The following is a 21,269-nucleotide window of genomic DNA, read 5'->3' as shown; positions in this document are numbered from 1 at the left end:
ACGCCTTCTCTGCTGTCCTCTGTCTCTCAGACACTCACTCCTTTGCTTCAGTTACTACCCTATCTTTTTTCTTCCACTGACATTTGAATTCTCTCTCCCTTTGCTTTTTCTTCATGCTATGTTTAGTTGATATGTTGAAGCAATGTATTGTCCTTAATCTGAAATCTTCCTATGTCTCTCTTTTCCTATGTACCTGTAATGCCAAGATTGGTTTAGAGGAACATTTAAAACATAATGCTCTTGAATATTATTATTGTTTTGAAGTTAACTTGGAGTGAGAAGTCTGTTATTTCTGTGAAGCTGTGTGTGTGTGTGCTGTGTATATCACCTGGCCCCTGGAATGCCTCTATTTCCCTCCACAGGGCAGCAGAATGGACGAGCAGAGATGCACCTTCCCTCCACCCCTCAAAGTGAGTCTAGTCCATCCTCACATTTCCCCACACGCTCCCTGTGGAGAAAGGCTCCATTATGGCAGAGCCTTGAACCTCTCCTTGTCTCCCGTCAGACACACACCACTCAAATTAGAACCCCAACCTCATCAATCTTATCACACAGCCAAATGACTGCAGTGTTGGAATGCTGGATTGTGTACCATATCCTCGGCGGGTCGGCAGTCTGTGTCCGATTAAAGGGATCCTCGCCAAGGCTCTGAGTGTCACAATTAGTGGACAATAAGGATGTGAATACATTGTTGTGTTTATTGTGGTGGTCACTCCAAAAATTGGGTCGCATTAGTTGGGTTAGCCCACCCAATATCGTCAATGTGGTTTCAATCTATGATTTAATGTGGGTTCCTTTCATTCTAGTTATGTGCTTTGTAGATTGAGCATTTACATATTGGTTGATTGTGCTGTCAACATAAAAGTCACATGCTGCATTAATGAGGGGACTATGATGGTAAATGGAAAAATGTTGTGAATTATATGACATGTGGTTTTCTTGCAGACAGAGGAGGACTATATCCCTTACCCCAGCGTTCACGAGGTACAAACAATCTAAAACGGACTCACATACAGAGCTGTGTATGATAAAAACCATTGGAAACTGAAATCTGTATCACATATAGAGCTCTTTGATACATCATAAACAGTCTGAATGAACCCAAAGTGTGGTTGCTCTTTATCTGCTATTGAATTGAATCCCATGTATTGTGTTTATTTTCATTTAACTTTATTAACTTCATCATCTTGGTTGGAATCAGGTCCTGGGTCGTAGGAGCCCCTTCCCCCTAATCCTGCTGCCTCAATTCGGAGGCTACTGGATCGAGGGGACCAATCACAAACCCAGTGCCACACCTGAGCCTGAGCAGAAGCCATGTGCTGCCTCCCACATCAAGCTGGAGACCAACAGCACGGCCAAGATCTACAGGAAACAGTTCATGGGCAAGGTGAGCATCATCTGATAAGCACCATTCTGTTCCCCACTTTTTTTCTGCAGATTTCATTCCAGCTGAAATTTAAGTAGATTGAAATAGAAATAGAATAGAAGGAAGTAGCATATTTCTTTGCTAGCTGAGAGTCCCTCAAAATGCTTACATCACAGGCTGAGGCTCAGTCCATTCATTCTCCTGGCAGGGGACTGTGTTTATAACAAATTCAAGTATTATCTGTATGTACCACTGTTGAGTTAGCTGGAGGAGCTTCTCTGAGCAGTCGAGCTGAGGGGGACTGGGCCAGTAAGAGGAATAATGAACATTACCTGAAGTGTGGATTATTTGTTATCTGAGTGTACCTTCTGGTGATGTCTCTATAGGAACACTTTAATTACTACTCCATGGACATTGGCCTGGGCCACCTGGTCTTCTCCATGAAGTATGATGTCATCGGGGACCAGGAGCATCTCTGCTTGCTGCTAAGGTACCATTCATATTATCTTCATCTCTCCCCTGCCTCCTCTTTCTCTCTACACACCACAGGCGGCTGGTGGCACCTTAATTGGGGGAGGACGGGCTCATAGTAATGCATGGAAAAGAATAAATGGAATGGTTAAAAAAAAAAAAAACATTTTGAAACATTCCATGCACACTCTATTCCAGGGATTATTATGAGAAGTCCTCCATCACCAGCCTCCTGTGCTACACACTATTTGTCTCTTATCTTGTATCATTTCTCTATTGCCCACTGCCCTTCTCCCCATTCTCTTCTGTTTTCACCACTCTCTCTATCTCTCTCCCCATGTGCTCCCCTCTCTCTCTCTCTCTCTCTCTCTCTCTCTCTCTCTCTCTCTCTCTCTCTCTCTCTCTCATTATACTCTCTCTGTCATTATTCTCTCTCTCTCTCTCTCTCTCTCTCTCTCTCTCTCTCTCTCTCTTCTTTCATTGTGGCCTCCTCTCAGGCTCTCTTCACACTGTTCCAGGACAATACAGCCATTAAAGGACTGCAGGCGCTTTTCAATAACACCTGACCCAGAGCAGAGGACATATGTCTGCTTCATCCTCTAATAGTGTTTGTTAAGCAGTCCTGTCCACACTTCCATCCCCTACTATGTGTTCAGGGAGAGGTTCATTTAGCTCAGCATGGCAGCACTCTAGCCTTAAACACGTGCCAGGCCAGCCTGTACACTGTGCTAACACAAACACACCCACCTCTCCCCAACATGCTCACTCACTGTGAAATGATCAATTCCACCACATTATAACACTAATGATAGAGTAGTAACATTCCATAAAAGCTGTGAATGAATTTTACAACCCTAGAGAGTGCACTCCAGCTGTAATGGTTGTTTTGTTAGTTAGTGTGCTCAGTTTGCAGGGGGTGTATGCCAGAGAGTACCTAGGTATGTCGGTTCATGTGCCTGCTGTGCTGTCACGGAAAAGACAGCAGGTGTGAACAGGTTGTGTTGCTCATAGTTGACTGTGGCAAGGCTGGCTATGCAAATCACTATTGTGTCTCCACAGCATCCTTAGAAAGATTATCCACATTGGTTTTGCATCACATTTGCATCAACAGGGATGTCAACAAAATGGGAAGGATTTTTTTAAATGAACCCAAAGTGTTAACATGAGAATCCTATCTCTAAAGACAGAATGGGGAATATCTATGTGACTGTTCCATCAATTTGTCTTTTAGGACCAAATTAAAAACTCACCATGATGTGATTCCTATCTCCTGCCTGACTGAGTTCCCCAACGTGGTCCAGATGGCCAAGGTAGGATGACAGACAGTCCAGAAGGAGATGTTAATGCTCCAGCCCGGTGGAGAATGGTTGGAAAGGGATTTACTGGATGTGAAGTTGAAATAAAGTTATTGTATAAAGTTGCAATGGCAGGAGGAAAAGTTTAAAGTACTTTTTTATTTTGCAGCTGGTGTTTGAAGAGGTAAATGTGGACAGATTTTACCCAGTCCTCTACCCAAAGGTAGGCTCTGTATTAATCTTGAAATTATTCAGTTACCTGGTCAGCTCTGTACATTTACAATGGAGTAGCTAACAATAACTATTTTACGATACAATAATAGTATGGTCCAACAAGGAGCATTTATTGCTGTATTGATGTGTATTTATGTTCCCCCCTCACTGCTTTACATTGCAAGTCCCCTTCACCTTGACTCTGCTGAATGTACTAGTCTCAATTTTTCCAGGCTTCAAGGCTCATTGTCACCTTTGATGAGCATGTCATCAGCAACAAATTCAAGTTTGGAGTCATTTATCAGAAGTTTGGCCAGGTGAGTGTTTATATAGCCTGTGGTTGTAAAATCATATAAAGTCATATACATGTATAACAGTTGGTCGCTTCCCATATTTGGAGTATTATTATGACTGTGCTACTTCCTGGTCATCATAAGATGCCAGCCTTCTCAGGAGAGTTTAGGTGTGTGAGCTTCTCCCTCCTTCCCAAACTAAGAGGATTTGCTGTCCTTCCTCCAGAGGAGGCCTGATTGATTTCCTGTTGAGCTCAGATGTAATACTTCCTCTTCACAGCCTTGTGTTTCTCCCTGCAGACCACCGAGGAGGAGCTATTTGGGAACAGCGACGAGAGTCCTGCTTTTGTAGAGTTCTTGGAGTTTCTGGGGGACAAGATTGAGCTCCATGACTTTAAAGGGTAAGTGTGGCCTTAGAATGGTAGTGACATGGCAGATGAAAGACTGATCATGTCTCTAATCGATTACAATTGACTTTGACATGACTCCCTGAATGATGACACTTCAGACGTCTAAAGCCTTGTTTATTATGGTAGATCTGCTCTGATTCTCTCGATTTAGAGCAATATAATATTCTGAGTGATACGGACATCATGATTGAGTGGAAGGGGATAACTGCCCTTGGCATTCACTCTATGATGGATGAGACAGAGTGGTGTGGATGTGCTGGCTGGTTGCACTGAGTCTGAGACGACCTGTGCTACTGCTGTTGGTGATGTAACGGTCTGGTTCACACTCTGGTTCTGCAGCTTCAGAGGAGGACTGGACGTCACCCACGGCCAGACAGGAACAGAGTCTGTCTACACTAACTTTCACAACAAGGAGATCATGTTCCACGTGTCCACCAAGCTGCCATACACAGAGGGAGACTCTCAGCAGGTAACTAGCTGTCAGGCCCTGTCCTGTCTGTCATTATGTCTGTCAGTAGCTAGATTGGATGTGTAGTATATCTACTTCATTTCAATCAAGAAACATCACAGGGGAGCGGGGTGCTCTAGTGAGCACCACATTGAGTAGACGCTTCTCCGACTACCTCCTCCTCACCCTTGCTTAAATTTCATTTATACACAATGCTATTACTTTTGCCCGACCAAACTTCTACAATGAGCAACTCCATGAGAAACACGGCCAAGGGGAAACTAATTAATCCAAAAACAACCAGAAAGAAAGACGGCAAAGTTCCCACCACAGCACAAGATGAGGATGGCAATGCTTGCGTTAGCCTGGCCATAATGGCTAGCATGGCTAACCCTGACTCAGAGCCCTCACCGACTATTATATTAGGAGCTATCAAAAAAATGGAAGAGGACATGAACACTCAATTTAATCAACTCATCCTTACAATCGGTGCAAGCCTCCCTGGCTGAACATACAACCCGCATTATTGATCTGGAAGGAAACGCAGGTGACCACAAGAAACGCATCGCCACCATCGGGGGACAGTATGAAGAGCTACTAACAGCAAACAAAACTATGAAACTCAAGCTAATTGACCTTGAGGGACGTTCAAGGCGTTTCAATATCAAAATCACAGGCTTGGAAGAAATAATTGAGAAAGGCAGACCAACACAGTTCGTGGAAGAATTTATACCAAAACTGTTAGGTATTGACAATTTCCCCCAAAGCCTAAAAGTGGACCGAGCGCACTGCATCGGTTTGCTCTCCGCTACATGGCCCCGCATCATGATTGCCAAAATACACCACGACCCCGAGAAGGAAAATATTCTGTGCCTGTTCCACCAGCAATTCCCCCTGTCCTTCAACGGAGCTCGGGTTAACATATACCCAGACTACACTGCTGAGGTAACCAAGCAGCGCCAGGCCTTTCATGGAGCTAGGAAGAAACTCAGAGATGTGGGAATCAGACACGGCCTCCTCTTTCCTGCTCGGCTGATTCTTACCCATGGTGCGGTAGAGAAGGTGTTAGAAAAATCACAGGATGCTGAGTCTTTCATTGACAGGATTACTACTATAGCCAGCAACGTCTAGCCACCAACGTCTAGGACCCGATAGGGCCGTCCCGAGTAGCTGTTCACCGTGATCGGTGGGGCGGATTACCCCACTGTTTTCAGATATGACAGCGCTGTGATAGTTCTACAGGCGGGTAAAACTGCACCTGACCGATTTCCCTGTTCCAGTAGGGACATATTGACGACATTGTTTTGCTCAATTCAGTTATTTTATTAGAGCAATTGTTATAGACATCAGAGTAAGGGGGCCCTGAAGGAATGCTAATTTAGTTTCATTATAAATTGGTTAGCAAGCCTACAGTTAAAGTCGGAAGTTTACATATACCTTAGCCAAATACATTTAAACTCAGTTTTTCACAATTCCAGAATAATAATAGAGAGAATTATTTATTTCAGATTTTATTTCTTTCTTTCACATTCCCAGTGGGTCAGAAGTTTACATACACTCAATTAGTATTTGGTAGCATTGCCTTTAAATTGTTTAACTTGGGTCAAACGTTTTGGGTAGCCTTCCACAAGCTTCCCACTGTAACGGCCGTCGGAAGAGAGAGTAGACCAAGGTGCAGCGGAGTTAGTGTTCATCTTCAGGAATTTATTAAACAACGTGAACACTATACAAAAACAAGAAAACCGACATCCACACAGTACTATCAGGTGCAAACACGAAACAGAAACTATCCCCCACAAAACCCAAAGGAAAAACAGGCTCCTTATGTGTGACTCCCAATCAGCAACAACGAACTACAGCTGTGCCTGATTGGGAGCCACACACGGCCCAAAACAAAGAAATACAAAAACATAGAAAAATGAACATAGAACGCCCACCCAATGTAACACCCTGGCCTAACCAAAATAAAGAACAAAAACCCCTCTCTATGGCCAGGGCATTACACCCACAATAAGTTGGGTGAATTTTGGCCCATTCCTCCTGACAGAGCTGGTGTAACTGAGTCAGATTTCTAGGCCTCCTTGCTCGCACACACTTTTACAGTTCTGCCCACAAATGTTCTATGGGAATGAGGTGAGGGCTTTGTGATGGCCACTCCAATACCTTGACTTTGTTGTCCTTAACCTCTATGGGCTAGGTGGGACGCAAGCGTCCCACCCGTGGTGCACTCCATCAACAGCAGGTGCATTTCAAGAGCGGCAAATTTGAATCCAAATAAATGTCAAAATTCCAATTTTTCAAACATACAACTATTTTACACCCTTTGAAAGATAAACATCTCCTTAATCTAACCACGTTTTACGATTTCAAAAAGGTTTTACGGCGAAAGCATAAATTTAGAGTATGTTAGGACAGTACATTTACAAGAGTTGTGTGTAATGTTTTGTCAATTCAAAGACAGGGTCACCAAAACCATAAAACCAGCTAAAATGATGCACTAACCTTTTACAATCTCCATCAGATGACACTCCTAGGACATTATGTTAGACAATGCATGCATTTTTAGTTCTATCAAGTTCATATTTATATCCAAAAACAGCGTTTTACTATGGCATTGATGTTGAGGAAATCGTTTCCCTCCAATAACCGGCAGTCAAGTCAGCACCACAAATTAAATAATTAAAATTAGAAAACATTGGTAAAATATTATATTGTCATTTAAAGAATTATAGATTTACATCTCTTGAACGCAATCAATTTGCCAGATTTAAAAATAACCTTACTGGGAAATCACACTTTGCAATAATCTGAGCACTGCGCCCAGAAAAATACGCGTTGCGATACAGACTAGACGTCATGTTGGGGAGATCTAAAATCGAAAATACTATGTAAATAATCCATTACCTTTGATTCTCTTCATCAGATGTCACTTCCAGGTATCACAGGTCCATAACGAATGTAGTTTTGTTCAAAAAAGCTCATCATTTATGTCCAAAAATCTCCGTCTTGTTAGCACATGATCTAAGCCAGCCGGACTTCTCGTCATGAACGAGGGGAAAAAATATATTTACGTTCGTTCAAACATGTCAAACGTTGTATAGCATAAATCATTAGGGCCTTTTTTAACCAGAACATGAATAATATTCAAGGTGGACGAATGCATTCTCTTTTATAACGTATTGGAACGAGGGTACCCAACATGAACTCGCGCGCCAGGTGTCTAATGGGCCATCATCGTTCCATGGCTCTTGTTCGGTCAGATCTCCCTCCAGAAGACTCAAAACACTTTGTAAAGGCTGGTGACATCTAGTGGAAGCAATAGGAAGTGCCAAAATATTCCTCAGCCCCTGTGTTTTTCAATGGCATAGGTTTAAAGGTAATACAACACATCAGGTATCCACTTCCTGTCAGAAAATGTCTCAGGGTTTTGCCTGCCAAATGAGTTCTGTTATACTCACAGACACCATTCAAACAGTTTTAGAAACTTTAGAGTGTTTTCTATCCATATATAATAAGTATATGCATATTCTAGTTACTGGGTAGGATTAGTAACCAGATTAAATCGGGTACATTTTTTTTATCCAGCCGTGCAAATACTGCCCCCTAGCCCTAACAGGTTAAGCTGTTTTGCCACAACTTTGGAAGTACAGTGAGGGAAAAAAGTATTTGATCCCCTGCTGATTTTGTACGTTTGCCCACTTACAAAGAAATGATCAGTCTATAATTTAATGATAGGTTTATTTGAACAGTGAGAGACGGAATAACAAAAGAATCCAGAAAAACGCATGTCAAACATGTTATAAAATGATTTGCATTTTCATGAGGGAAATAAGTATTTGACCCCTCTGCAAACCATGACTTAGTACTTGGTGGCAAAACCCTTGATGGCAATCACAGAGGTCAGACGTTTCTTGTAGTTGGCCACCAGGTTTGCACACATCTCAGGAGGGATTTTGTCCCACTCCTCTTTGCAGATCTTCTCCAAGTCATTAAGGTTTCGAGGCTGATGTTTGGCAACTCGACCTTCAGCTCCCTCCACAGAATTTCTATGGGATTAAGGTCTGAAGACTGGCTAGGCCACTCCAGGACCTTATTGTGCTTCTTCTTGAGCCACTCCTTTGTTGCCTTGGCCGTGTGTTTTGGGTCATTGTCATGCTGGAATACCCATCCACGACCCATTTTCAATGCCCTGGCTGAGGGAAGGAGGTTCTCACCCAAGATTTGACGGTACATGGCCCCGTCCATCGTCCCTTTGATGCGGTGAAGTTGTCATGTCCCCTTAGCAGAAAAACACCCCCAAAGCATAATGTTTCCACCTCCATGTTTGACGGTGGGGATGATGTTTTTGGGGTCATAGGCAGCATTCCTCCTCCTCCAAACACGGCGAGTTGAGTTGATGCCAAAGAGCTCCATTTTGGTCTCATCTGACCACAACACTTTCACCCAGTTGTCCTCTGAGTCATTCAGATGTTCATTGGCAAACTTCAGACGGGCATGTATATGTGCTTTCTTGAGCAGGGGGACCTTGCGGGCACTGCAGGATTTCAGTCCTTCACGGCATAGTGTGTTACCAATTGTTTTCTTGGTGACTATGGTCACAGCTGCATTGAGATCATTGACAAGATCCTCCCGTGTAGTTCTGGGCTGATTCCTCACCGTTCTCATGATCATTGCAACTCCACGAGGTGAGATCTTGCATGGAGCCCCAGGCCGAGGGAGATTAACAGTTCTTTTGTGTTTCTTCCATTTGCGAATAATCGCATCAACTGTTGTCACCTTCTCACCAAGCTGCTTGGCGATGGTCTTGTAGCCCATTCCAGCCTTGTGTAGGTCTACAATCTTGTCCCTGACATCCTTGGAGAGCTCTTTGGTCTTGGCCATGGTGGAGAGTTTAGAATCTGATTGATTGATTGCTTCTGTGTACAGATGTCTTTTATACATTTACATTTACGTCATTTAGCAGACGCTCTTATCCAGAGCGACTTACAAATTGGTGCATTCACCTTAAGATATCCAGTGGAACAACCACTTTACAATAGTCCATCTATATCTTTTTTTGGGGGTGGGGGGAGGTTAGAAGGATTACTATATCCTATCCCAGGTATTCCTTAAAGAGGTGGGGTTTCAGGTGTCTACGGAAGGTGGTGATTGACTCCGCTGTCCTGGCGTCATGAGGGAGCTTGTTCCACCATTGGGGTGCCAGTGCAGCAAACGGTTTTGACTGGGCTGAGCGGAAAATATGCTTCCGCAGAGGTAGGGCGGCCAGCAGGCCAGAGGTGGATGAACGCAGTGCCCTTGTTTGGGTGTATGGCCTGATCAGAGCCTGAAGGTACGGAGGTGCCGTTCCCCTCACAGCTCCGTAGGCAAGCACCATGGTCTTGTAGCAAATGCGAGCTTCAACTGGAAGCCAGTGGAGTGTGCAGAGGAGTGGGGTGACGTGAGAGAACTTGGGAAGGTTGAACACCAGACGGGCTGCGGCGTTCTGGATGAGTTGTAGGGGTTTAATGGCACAGGCAGGGAGCCCCGCCAACAGGGAGTTGCAGTAATCCAGACGGGAGATGACAAGTGCCTGGATTAGGACCTGCGCCGCTTCCTGTGAAAGGCAGGGTCGTACTCTGCAAATGTTGTATAGCATGAACCTACAGGTAACAAACTGAGATTAGGAGCACTCCCTTTAAGAGTGTTCTCCTAATCTAAGCTCGTTACCTGTATAAAAGACACCTGGGAGCCAGAAATCTTTCTGATTGAGAGGGGGTCAAATACTTATTTCCCTCATTAAAATGCAAATCAATTTATAACATTTTTGACATGCGTTTTTCTGGATTTTTTTGTTGTTATTCTGTCTCTCACTGTTCAAATAAACCTACCATTAAAATTATAGACTGATCATTTCTTTGTCAGTGGGCAAACGTACAAAATCAGCAGGGGATCAAATACTTTTTTTCCTCACTGTATGCTTGGGTCATTGTTCATTTGGAAGACCCATTTGCGACCCAGCTTTAACTTCCTGACTGATGTCTTGAGATATTGCTTCAATATATCCACATCATTTTCCCTCCTCATGACGCCATCTATTTTGTGAAGTGCACCAATCCCTCCTGCAGCAAAGCACCCCCACAACATGATGCAGCCACCCCCCGTGCTTCACTTTTGGGTTGGTGTTCTTCAGCTTGCAAGCCTCCCAATTTTTCCTCCAAACATAATGATGGTCATTATGGCCAAACAGTTCTATTTTTGTTTCATCAGACTAGAGGACATTTCTCCAAAAAGTACGATCTTTGTCCCCATGTGCAGTTGCAAACCGTAGTCTGGCTTTTTAAACGCGGTTTTGGAGCAGTGGCTTCTTCCTTGCTGAGCAGCCTTTCAGGTTATGTCGATATAGGACTCGTTTTACTGTGGATATAAATAATCTTGTACCGGTTTCCTCCAGCATCTTCTCAAGGTCCTTTGCTGTTGTTCTGGGATTGATTTGCACTTTTCGCACCAAAGTACATTCATCTCTAGGAGACAGAATGCGTCTCCTTCCTGAGCGGTATGTCGGCTGCCTGGTCCCATGGTGTTTATACTTGCGTACTATTGTTTGTACAGATGAATGTGGTACCTTCAGGCGTTTGGAAAGGATGAACCAGACTTGTGGAGGTCTACAACTTTTTTCCTGAGGTCTTGGCTGATTTCTTTTGATTTTCCCATGAAGTCAAGCAAAGAGGCACTGAGTTTGGAGGTAGCCTTGAAATACATCCACAGGTACACCTCCAATTGACTCAAATGATGTCAATTAGCCTATCAGAAGCTTCTAAAGCCATGACATAATTTTCTGGAATTTTCCAAGCTGTTTAAAGGCACAGTCAACTTAGTGTATGTAAACTTCTGACCCACTGGAATTGTGATACAGTGAATTATAAGTGCATTAATTTGTCTGTAAACAATTGTTGGAAAAATTACTTGTGTCATGCACAAAGTAGATGTCCTAAACGACTTGCCAAAACTATAGTTTGTTAGCAAGAAATCTGTGGAGTGGTTGAAAAACTAGTTTTAATGACTCCAACCTAAGTGTATTTAAACTTCCAACTTCAACTGTATGTCTCCCTGTAGTGTCCAGCAGTTCCACAGTGTTTATGGGGGAATTTATATTCCACTTAGTTTGGGTAAGTGGAACGGGGAGGTTGGTGGAGAATGTTTTTTTGTGTTTTTAATTTGTCCTTTGCTCTTTACGTGTTGCGCCAACCCTACTGTTACAATTCTAATGTATTTGAGGACCAAATAAATATTTCTTATGGCTACTGATAACTCTACTACTTCGCCACGCTGTGGCAACATTACCCTTCTTTCGTGGAATGTACGAGGTTTGAGAACGAATTTGAAAAGAGGATACGTTTTTTCCCGTTTAAAATCTTTATCTGGAGATATTATGTTTCTACAATAAACTCACATAAAACATACAGAGCAATGGAGATTAAAATGTAGTTGGGTATCACAGATTTATCAATCAATTTTTTCATCCAAGGCTAGAGATGTAGCCATATTATTTCAAAAAACTGTCCCATTCAAACACATTTCAACTATAAGCGACCCCAATGGCCGCTTTATTATAGTACTAGGCCACATTCTATCACGTAACATTTTTAATTCTTTATGCACCGAACCCAGGGTTCTTTCGGGAATGTCTTCAATCTCTTACCAGATTTATCACCCACACATTTCATTACAGGCGGAGATTTTGGACCACTTCACTGAATTCCACTATTGTCTTGAATAATTTAATTGGAACAATGAACCTCGTCGATATTTGGAGATTACAACACCCTATGGATAAGGATGATTCTTTCTTGTCACATGTGCATAAATCATACACAATAATTGACTACTTTTTAACAGACTCTAAATTGACATCTAATGTCACCTCTACCAAGTAGCATAATAGAATAATTTCAGATCACAGTCTCGTTTTATTACAAATGGATTTCGGCAGAACAACGCCTCAATCAGTTGGCGCTTTAATCCAACATTACTCAATGGTGAACAATTTCACCAACAAACAGGCAATTTAATTACGGACTATATGTCCCAGAATGATACTGCTGATGTATACGAATCCACTTTTTGGAGCTCATCGAATCGAAATATACCTTTTAAAATCACAGGACACAAAATTAAATATTTAGTGGCTGTCATCCACAAGGACCCTTAAAATTGATTTATAAAATGAACTAACTCGACATGATAGAGAAGTTGAAGCGCAACATTGAGATCTGGAGTGTTGCCTCTATCTATGATGTTAATGATGTCTATGATGTTAATGCTATTAAAATGGTTACACTCCCCAGATTCCTGTCTCTTTCATATTTTTAAGTAAAGCTTTTTTCAAATCCTTGGATTCTATTATCTTGCCTTTTGTGTGGGGTTACAGAGTACACCGTATCTCTAAAAAACATATAATTAAGGCCAAATTATTAGGTGGCCTGAGCCTGCCAAATTTTCAGCATTATTATTGAGCAGCAAATGCTAGAGCACTGGTTTATTGGCAGGATGATGGAAGATCCCTCTACCCCTTCATGGCTCGCTATTGAGCAAGATATACACAACACCTCTCTTCCAGCACTTCTCTTTTCATCAACTAAATCCCCTACAGGTATTACTGGCAATAACTATATGCAAAAAAAAATAAAAAATACATTACAAACTCGGTATCAAATAAGGAAAACATTTGGTCTCCCAGAGACCTCTGTCTGTACTCCTATTTGCCATAACCATGCGTCCCCCCCTCACTAACTGACAACAGTTTTTATTCTGGAAGAGAAAGGGCATTACAACTATTGTAGACCTTTACATCAATAATATTTTTGCCACATTCACACAGTTGAGGGAAATGTACGATCTCCCCGCATCTAACTTCTTCAGATAAGAAACTAATTTCGCTTAAATATACCACATTTTGAGGCAATTACACCTGCCCACGAATTGTATATTTTCATGAACCTCGCCCCTGGCTCCAAGAGTTTGATCTCCAGATTTGAAGATCACTTTACAGCACATTACTCTGTATCCACACAACATTTGAAGGAGACCTGGGAGGAAGACCTTGGTATGGAGATTACTGATGCAGGGGCGAAAATCTGATATCCACTTTGGAGGGGACAATTACATTAAATTTTCTCAAGAGTAATTCCTGAGGGGGACACCAAAAGTAGTGCTGTAACACATAGCCTACATTGTAATATGGTAAATGTATATTGAGGAACCAAAGAAATAAGGTGTTTGCCGTACTCCTAACTACCGGTACCCAAAACTACACAACTAATCACAACAGCAATACCATTGCCTCTAACAAATCTTAGTTCAGTCACCAGTTTAAGTTGAGAGTGGGGGTATCCATGGCATTTTCCAATTATGTTCCTATTTTACAAGTCAAAAAAATTGAGAACCTTTCATAATGTTGCCAAACAAAGACTCAACAAACTTACCTGAGACTCCCTGTCTCTGCCAGTCTGTCCCTGCATATCTGTCCCCAACTCTGCTGTCTGTGTGCCATCTGTTGCCTGCTCTGCCTAATGACATCATTGTGAAACATTTCCATTAGAATTTCATTTCTTTCTTATGAACATTTTATCAACTAGTCTTTGAGATATTAGGCTACTAGGGTTCTTACTATGCGTTTTGGTGTATTGAAAAATACTCTGATATCCGTCTTTTATTTTTCTGCCATTTTTCTACCTGGCTGGCTACACACACAGTGTGTAGGTTATTTACAGTAGGAGATGGGCTTCTATCATCTTCAATCATTCTATATGGGCTTCGATCTAAAAGGTAGCTAGCAAATGTGAAACGGATTAAAATGACAAGAGTTGACAGCTGTATGAGTTCACCATTTACACAACATATGCTGCAACCTTTTGTAATTTTAATAGTTTGTTTCATATTGGCTGGCTTCCAACAATAGCTGAATTTGCAAAGCTAGCGAGCACCAATTCAGTTTCAGTGGTGTTTGCTATAATCTTTGCTACCCGGGTTAAATAAAGGTGAAATTAAATAAATAAAAGTTCCCTTGCGACAATTTAGCTTTTGCAACGAGACCATTAAATATATTTAAGACAATGGTAGATGAGAGTGTAGTTCTGTTCAGTTTGGACTTCAGTTTATCGCTAACCTTATCACAGGGACTTTGAAGCACTAACTTACATCATCTGCATGCTGATTCAATCTTTGACGACGCCACATAAATGGAATAGTTACTAGCTAGCTTAATAGTTAATATTTGCGCGCTAGCTCTGCATATTCAGCTAGTGTGTGTGTGCGCGATTGACTGGATGAACCTCACGGCAGTTACGTAGCAAGCTAAGGAACTGGCAGTGGATCAAACCATTGTGAGGCAAAGTGCTTGGGGGTCGCAATCTTTTGAAACTTAAAAACGCGCTATTAAGTGTCTATAATCAGCACAATTGCTTTCATTGCGTATTATTAATATTATTTAAATTACATAGTTATGTTTCAGTGGGGGGGGACAAATCATATTTTTCCCAGGATTGGGGGGTCGTGTCCCCCCCGTCCCCACCGGGATTTCCGCCCCTGTACTGATGACTGTTGGGCTGATTGCCTTCGAGATATTCACTTGTGCTCGATAAACTCCCTACACCAACGTATTCAATACAAAGTGATTCACAGACTACACTATTACTGTACCAAATTACACTCATTCTACCCCTCGGCCTCTCCAAAATGCCCTAAGTGCAAATCTGCAGAGGGTACCCTGGGTCACCTCTTCTGGTCATGCACCAAACTGCACACATTCTGGCAGGATATTTTTAAGTGTTTCTCAGAAGTATACAGCTGCAACCTCATACAAGTCCCTGATACTGCTGTTTTAGGCAGGTCACAGCACCTAATGACTTTAACCCACTGGGAACAATTTTTTTTACAATATGGCATGGTTATTGTAAAAAGAAACATTTTAAGTTTTTGGAATAAGGAGACTGTACCTGTTTTTAAAACCTGGTTAGCTGAAGTCACCAGCTTGCTACATATAGAAAGGATTCGACATGATATCTCTGGTAGATCTAATGCATTTGTTAAGATATGGCAGCCCTTTATCGCGTATCTTTCACGTGATGATGGGAAACATAACATACAACCTGCAACCAACCCTGACCCACTAATGCCGAGCATAGTCCTTATACTGTACAAATATCAATGAAGCAGGGTGCCAATTCCTTAAGAGCAATGTTGTGTTCTGTAGTTTTGTTATTTAAAAAAAAAATGTGTCTCCAGTTGAGGGGTGGGGGGTATTCTCAATGTATTGTTTGCTGTCATTATCTGTCTGTTTGTAAACTGAAAATTCATAAATACATTTAAAAATATATATTTTTTAAACATCACTGTATAATCAGTACCGGTTTGTAAAATCTGAGGGGAAAAAATCCCCAGGGGCTAGCCACCATGAACAAAACTGTTATTATTTTCACTGTTATTCTTTTCTCCTGTTGGTGTGCTCAGTGAACCTGTCTGCTTTGACCTGAAGGGGCTATTTCTCATGACAAGTTGCCACTTCATGACAAGTTGCCACCATGAAGATAAATGTGGGGCAACATGTAGTTCTCATTTGAGGACACAGTTTGGTGGCTTGATGCTTTCTCCTGCTGCTTTGAATGTTCTCAGCTACCTCACCTGCCCCCTGGGAGAACCCTCCCAATGAGACTCTTATTCTCAAGAGATGAATGAGCAGCAGAGCTGAGCTATGTGGACAGACAGACACACGTAAAGACACAGGAGATACCCTTGTAGGCTAAGATGATCAGAGATTCACTGTAACACTAACGACATAAAGGCAAAGATGAACAGACACAATGTGTTGAGAGGAAGAGGAAGGAAAACAACTAGCAGTCTAAAGCTGAGGCTGACCTGGCGTTGAGCCTGTGTTGAGTTCATTATAGAATGTCTGTGTTTCACCATGGTTATACATGGCAGCTTTCACTCCCTCGCTGTCCATCTGCTCTCATGCATGTTCTGGTACCATCTGGCCCCTACTAGCGTGCGTGCGTGCGTGCGTGCGTGCGTGTACAAACATCAACAACAGGCCTCAGACTGCCCACTGACCAACCATGCAACACAAGAACCCTGCTCAACATAATGATACTACTGTATAAAATGGCTTGTTTGAGCCTTACATCTGCCTCAGGTGATCAGTCCTGAGTCTCTCACTTTAGTTTTTTTTATGAGATTATTAAATAGATAAAGCCTCTATGACAACAACAACTCTTCCTTATTTCTTCAGAGCTTGAATCAAATGGTTGATTGTTTTCATGTGTAAAACACAGTGGCAAAATACACAACTATAAAGCAATTCAGCAGCTAACAAGAGAGGAAAAATCCATAAAGCCCTGAAAATATATATTTGCCTTAATGTTTTATTCATACAATCAATATGCTCTGTGCTATTTTTTGACAGTACTTTGCCCTGCAGTACATGTCATTCATCAACAGGTGTCATGTGGCCCTGCTGTATAGAATAATTCCCCCATGTTCACAATGGTGTGTAGAATAACATGGAAACTGGTGACTGATCAGTGAGTCAACACATGTTAGAGAGCAGGAAGCTAAGCTGCAGAGGCCTATAATCACAGCACAGGGAAAAAGGTCCTGTCTTTTTCAGTCTCCAATCACCGAATGGGTTATAGGCCGCCCTATGCCTTTCAATATGCATCACATGACCGCTACTGATTTATGAAAACTGCTCGTAGTGAGATGTTTCATACTTACAATTAGTAATCACAAATAGTTTCTGTAGTAGACTATGCATTTAGTGGAGTATTTACCTATTTAATTAATCTACATAGGTGTTCTTGGCTGACCTAAATGTAGTGGTAAAGTTTATATCCATAATGGTGACAATGTTGTGTTTGCAGTTGCAGAGGAAGAGGCACATAGGCAACGACATCGTGGCCATCTTGTTTCAGGAGGAAAACACACCCTTTGTGCCAGACATGATAGCCTCCAACTTCCTGCATGCCTACGTGGTGGTGCAGGTGGAGAATGCCTGCTCAGACAACGTCACGTACAAGGTACTGTTAGCCGAGGGATAGTTGGACTCCTCGCAGTCTATAAACCTGTTCAAGCCTCCTATTTCAATACATAGAGGCTCGGCCCAAGACAACCTGCATATTCCTTATTAGAGATCAATCAGTAACTGACTGGGACTAACTGTCCTGCTTGTTCCTGCCTATTACCTGCCTCATAAATATTTATAGAGGCTAGTCAGTGTTATGTAATTTAGTGATGCCATATGGACTGTTGTCATTTGGGTACATTCTACCTCTCTTCTACCCCTCCAGGTGTCTGTGACAGCGAGAGATGATGTGCCTTTCTTTGGACCCGCTCTACCGGACCCAGCCATCTTTAAAAAGGTGAGAAGTCAAGAATCTAAATAATGGATAAACTAAGTGAGCCCATGAGAGGGACAACATATATTAATTCAGACTTTCCTCCTCCCTCCCTTTCTTCTCTAGGGGCATGAGTTCCATGAGTTCCTGTTCACTAAGCTGATCAATGCGGAGTATGCCTGTTACAAGGCTGAGAAGTTTGCAAAACTGGAGGTGAGAGCAGGAGCGTGCCACGGTATGCTATGCAGTGTGGGGTCGGAGTCACGCTGCTCTCGCTGCACCATTTACCGTACCGTCGATCTGTGTTAGTGTGGATGCTGCATGTGAGGGTGAATGACTGGATCATGGCCGTTTGCAGACTATCAGCTCATGTTCCGTCGTTTGTGTCTCTGCTGTGTGCGTTCATGTGTTGAATTGTATTGTATACTGAAGGCCTGCAAAATTGTCTGCACAAGTGTTTATATGTCATAGATTTTTATTGAGGACACTATCCTCTGACTGATGAGTGTGTGTTGTTGTCAGGAGCGCACGCGGTCGGCCCTGTTGGAGACCCTGTATGAAGAGCTACACATCAACAGCCAGTCCATGATGGGCCTGGGAGGGGACGAGGACAAACTGGAGAATGGGGCTGGGGGGGGAGGGGGCTTCTTTGAGTCCTTTAAGGTAACCCCCTACTATGCGAGGTGCAAGCTTAATTGGGCACTTGACCTGCATGAGAGAGGTTGAATATTGAAAAATAAATGCTTTCTTTATTTACTGGAAGGGATTCTGGGTATTCATGCATGAAAAAAAAGGCACAGAAAAGGAAGTGTTTTTGCTCTCTGGAAGTGCGCTGATGCTGTTGAAGATTGGCTGTTGCCATATCATATCCCACTGTGTCACGTGACCAGAGGAGGATCAGAGAATTGGGAGCGTCCCTGTCAATGTGCATCCAGCACTCTGACTCTAAGTCCTCCATCAATTACCATTAGGGTGGCGGAGCTTGGGCAGGGCAGTGAGCCATGTCAGTGGAGGAGCTGTGATTGTGTGTCTCTGACGAACACTGTAATGGCCTCTCATTAGGGAACGGATGAGCCTGCCCGCATGGCTCCCCATTTGCCACTCTGCTCTCTTCCTCTCTGGCTCTGGTTTGTCTATTTCTCTCTCTCACTCTCTCTCTCTCTCTCGCTCTCTCTTGTTGCTCTCTTTTCTCTGTCTCTCTCTGTCCCTCCCACTTTCTTTCTGTCTGTGCCTCTCTCTTATTCCCTGTCTCACTCTCTCTCTCCCTCTGTCTTTTCCACTCTCTTTCTTTCTCTGCATCTCTCTTACTCTCTGTCAGTCTCTCTCCAACCCTGCACATCATTCATGGATGAGTCTACTGAACACTTGAAAGACATTGAAGGATTATTATGCAATCTCCACTGAAAACCCACCCTCAGACTTCATTCAAACCTACCTGTCAGTGTGAAGCACTGGAACTGTCTTCTCTCTTCCACTAAAAGACATGTTCTCTCTTTTAGACTCTTTCCCTCTCACTGATCTACACTGCTCTCAAGTGTTCACATACGGTCCTGCACAATCTCAATCACAGGTTATCATTAGAATTCAGGGTTAGTGTGGTTGAGGCGAGGTTTAGAGTCCATACACACTCACCGATCGTGTCTCCTCATCTCTCTCTGTACTCTGTAGCGGGTGATCCGCAGCAGAAGCCAGTCTATGGATGCCATGGGCCTCAGTAACAAGAAGCCACACACTGTCTCCACTAGTCTCAGTAGCAGCTTTACCGAGACCCCCAAAACCCCAGGGATAGTAAGTAACCCTTTTGGTATTACCAGAGGCCCACGTGGGCCTGTCTACTGACTCCCCTGTAGTAGACACTGACCCTCCTCTAACAACACCCAATACCAACTACTGCATACACTATCCTCTCTCCACTGTGGGATAGTCATTGACCGCCTGTACCTACCTGTGCTCAAAATCCCTTGATTAAACACAATGTTTCATATATGGTACCCTAATATCAGTCACCTCCATAGTTTGCCATTTTCCATAACTTTTTCCATGGCATTTTCAAATGAACCACTGTTTATTTTACAGTAGTGTTTATTTTCATGTCATGAGAATGGGAAAGGGGATACCTAGTCAGTTGTACAATTGAATACATTCATCTGAAATGTGTCTTCCGTGTCATACAAAGTCATGCTCAACCCTAAATCATATTCATTTTATATAGTTAAATCCAGTTATCAGAGATGTTAGATGTAACTGGACTTGGTATGATGGTATAATCTGCTCACAGATCTGTTGAGGCTAGAAGTAGGTGGTGGTGTGCTTTTTGGAAAGTTGATTTTATTTGAATGATCTCAAAGAACCTTTAACCCCTTGTGCCACTTCATAGACTTTGTGGGCTTTTGAGTCTCATAAGATTGTGAAGCTTGATTTGCTTTCTCTGGCAACCTTAGAGCCATTTGAGAAGAGATGAGTTTAGCTGTCAGACTACCCAGAGTCCCTCCCTTGTTACCTTGCTGTCATGAGTGTTACCTTGCCCTCCCTTGTTACCTTGCTGTCATGAGTGTTAAATGGGCGCTGCAGGAAGCCAGTCTGGCATGGAGCTGTGCATGACAGGCAGTTGTGGGGATAAGAAGTGTATGCATGCATCTTTTTCCACTTTGTGTCACTTTAAAGGTTGCAAGTACTCTGGCATGCAATCCAAAGAAACAGCTGTTGGTTCACTATTGGTTTACTAATGACCTTTTCCTACATTCTCACATGCTAACTCTTTGGATTGTGCAAGTCCCTCCTTTCCATCTCTCCACCTCTCATCTACCTATTTAAACCGGTTCACTCTGTGATTTGACAAACTCCTTGTGTTTGTTCATTGTCAGGACAAGGAAAGAAGAGTGAGACCAAGCTACACGGGCTATTCTGCCCATATGCTGTATCTTGTTCAATTTCCTTCCTTCCGTACTCTGTGGTCTCTAACTTTAGTCCAGCTTTCAATGTAAATGGCTTTTCAATGTGAATGGCTTTTCAATGTGAATTGCCTTTCAATATGAATGGTCTTTCAATGTGAATTGCCTTTCAATATGAATTGTCTTTCAATATGAATGGCCTTTCAATATGTGCTCAATATGTTTCCTGTCTTCTGTGTCTTATGGTGTACCGTGAGCTCACATTCTAATTTGTACCTTGCTGTTCAAATGGTACCTGCTGCATGACATTTTGTGGGGTATTATTGTATCTTCTGCTCTCATCCTCTTTCTCTTTATCCCTTTCTCTGCTTCCTCCTCCCCTGTGTGGTTCAGTCATTACTTGTCCCAGGGAAAAGTCCCAGTAGGTATCATGGACGTCGCGGCAGTGCCATAGGGATAGGAACAATAGAAGAGGTTCATGTATAAATCTCCCTTCTAATGTGCTATTTCTC

At 42.7% G+C, this 21,269-nt stretch overlaps 1 protein-coding gene across 4 annotated transcripts in view; it reads left to right on the top strand.

The window, feature by feature from the left end:
• The window catches only part of LOC106565868 (rap1 GTPase-activating protein 1), a 166,956-nt gene that overhangs the window by 139,586 nt on the left and 6,101 nt on the right, over positions 1 to 21,269 (top strand). For 3 of the 4 annotated variants that reach the window (XM_082959304.1, XM_082959303.1, XM_082959305.1), the window contains 13 exons: positions 363 to 410; positions 946 to 984; positions 1,202 to 1,387; positions 1,753 to 1,856; positions 3,069 to 3,147; positions 3,302 to 3,355; positions 3,579 to 3,662; positions 3,939 to 4,039; positions 4,388 to 4,517; positions 17,393 to 17,548; positions 17,819 to 17,890; positions 17,993 to 18,079; positions 18,389 to 21,187. In XM_082959304.1, coding sequence (XP_082815430.1) covers positions 372 to 410; positions 946 to 984; positions 1,202 to 1,387; positions 1,753 to 1,856; positions 3,069 to 3,147; positions 3,302 to 3,355; positions 3,579 to 3,662; positions 3,939 to 4,039; positions 4,388 to 4,517; positions 17,393 to 17,548; positions 17,819 to 17,890; positions 17,993 to 18,079; positions 18,389 to 18,592 — 1,335 coding nt within the window. In that variant the 5' untranslated portion in view covers positions 363 to 371 and the 3' untranslated portion in view covers positions 18,593 to 21,187. Of the gene's footprint in view, positions 1 to 362; positions 411 to 945; positions 985 to 1,201; positions 1,388 to 1,752; positions 1,857 to 3,068; positions 3,148 to 3,301; positions 3,356 to 3,578; positions 3,663 to 3,938; positions 4,040 to 4,387; positions 4,518 to 17,392; positions 17,549 to 17,818; positions 17,891 to 17,992; positions 18,080 to 18,388; positions 21,232 to 21,269 lie in introns of those variants that run through there. The other variant, XM_082959306.1, reaches the window with a different exon arrangement.

The sequence above is a fragment of the Salmo salar genome, chromosome 12 (genome assembly GCF_965601325.2).
Source record: "Salmo salar chromosome 12, fSalSal1, whole genome shotgun sequence".
NCBI classification, from domain to species: Eukaryota; Metazoa; Chordata; class Actinopteri; order Salmoniformes; family Salmonidae; genus Salmo; species Salmo salar.
The sequence above is the reverse complement of the archived record's forward strand: the minus strand, read 5'-3'. Positions and strand labels throughout refer to the sequence as shown.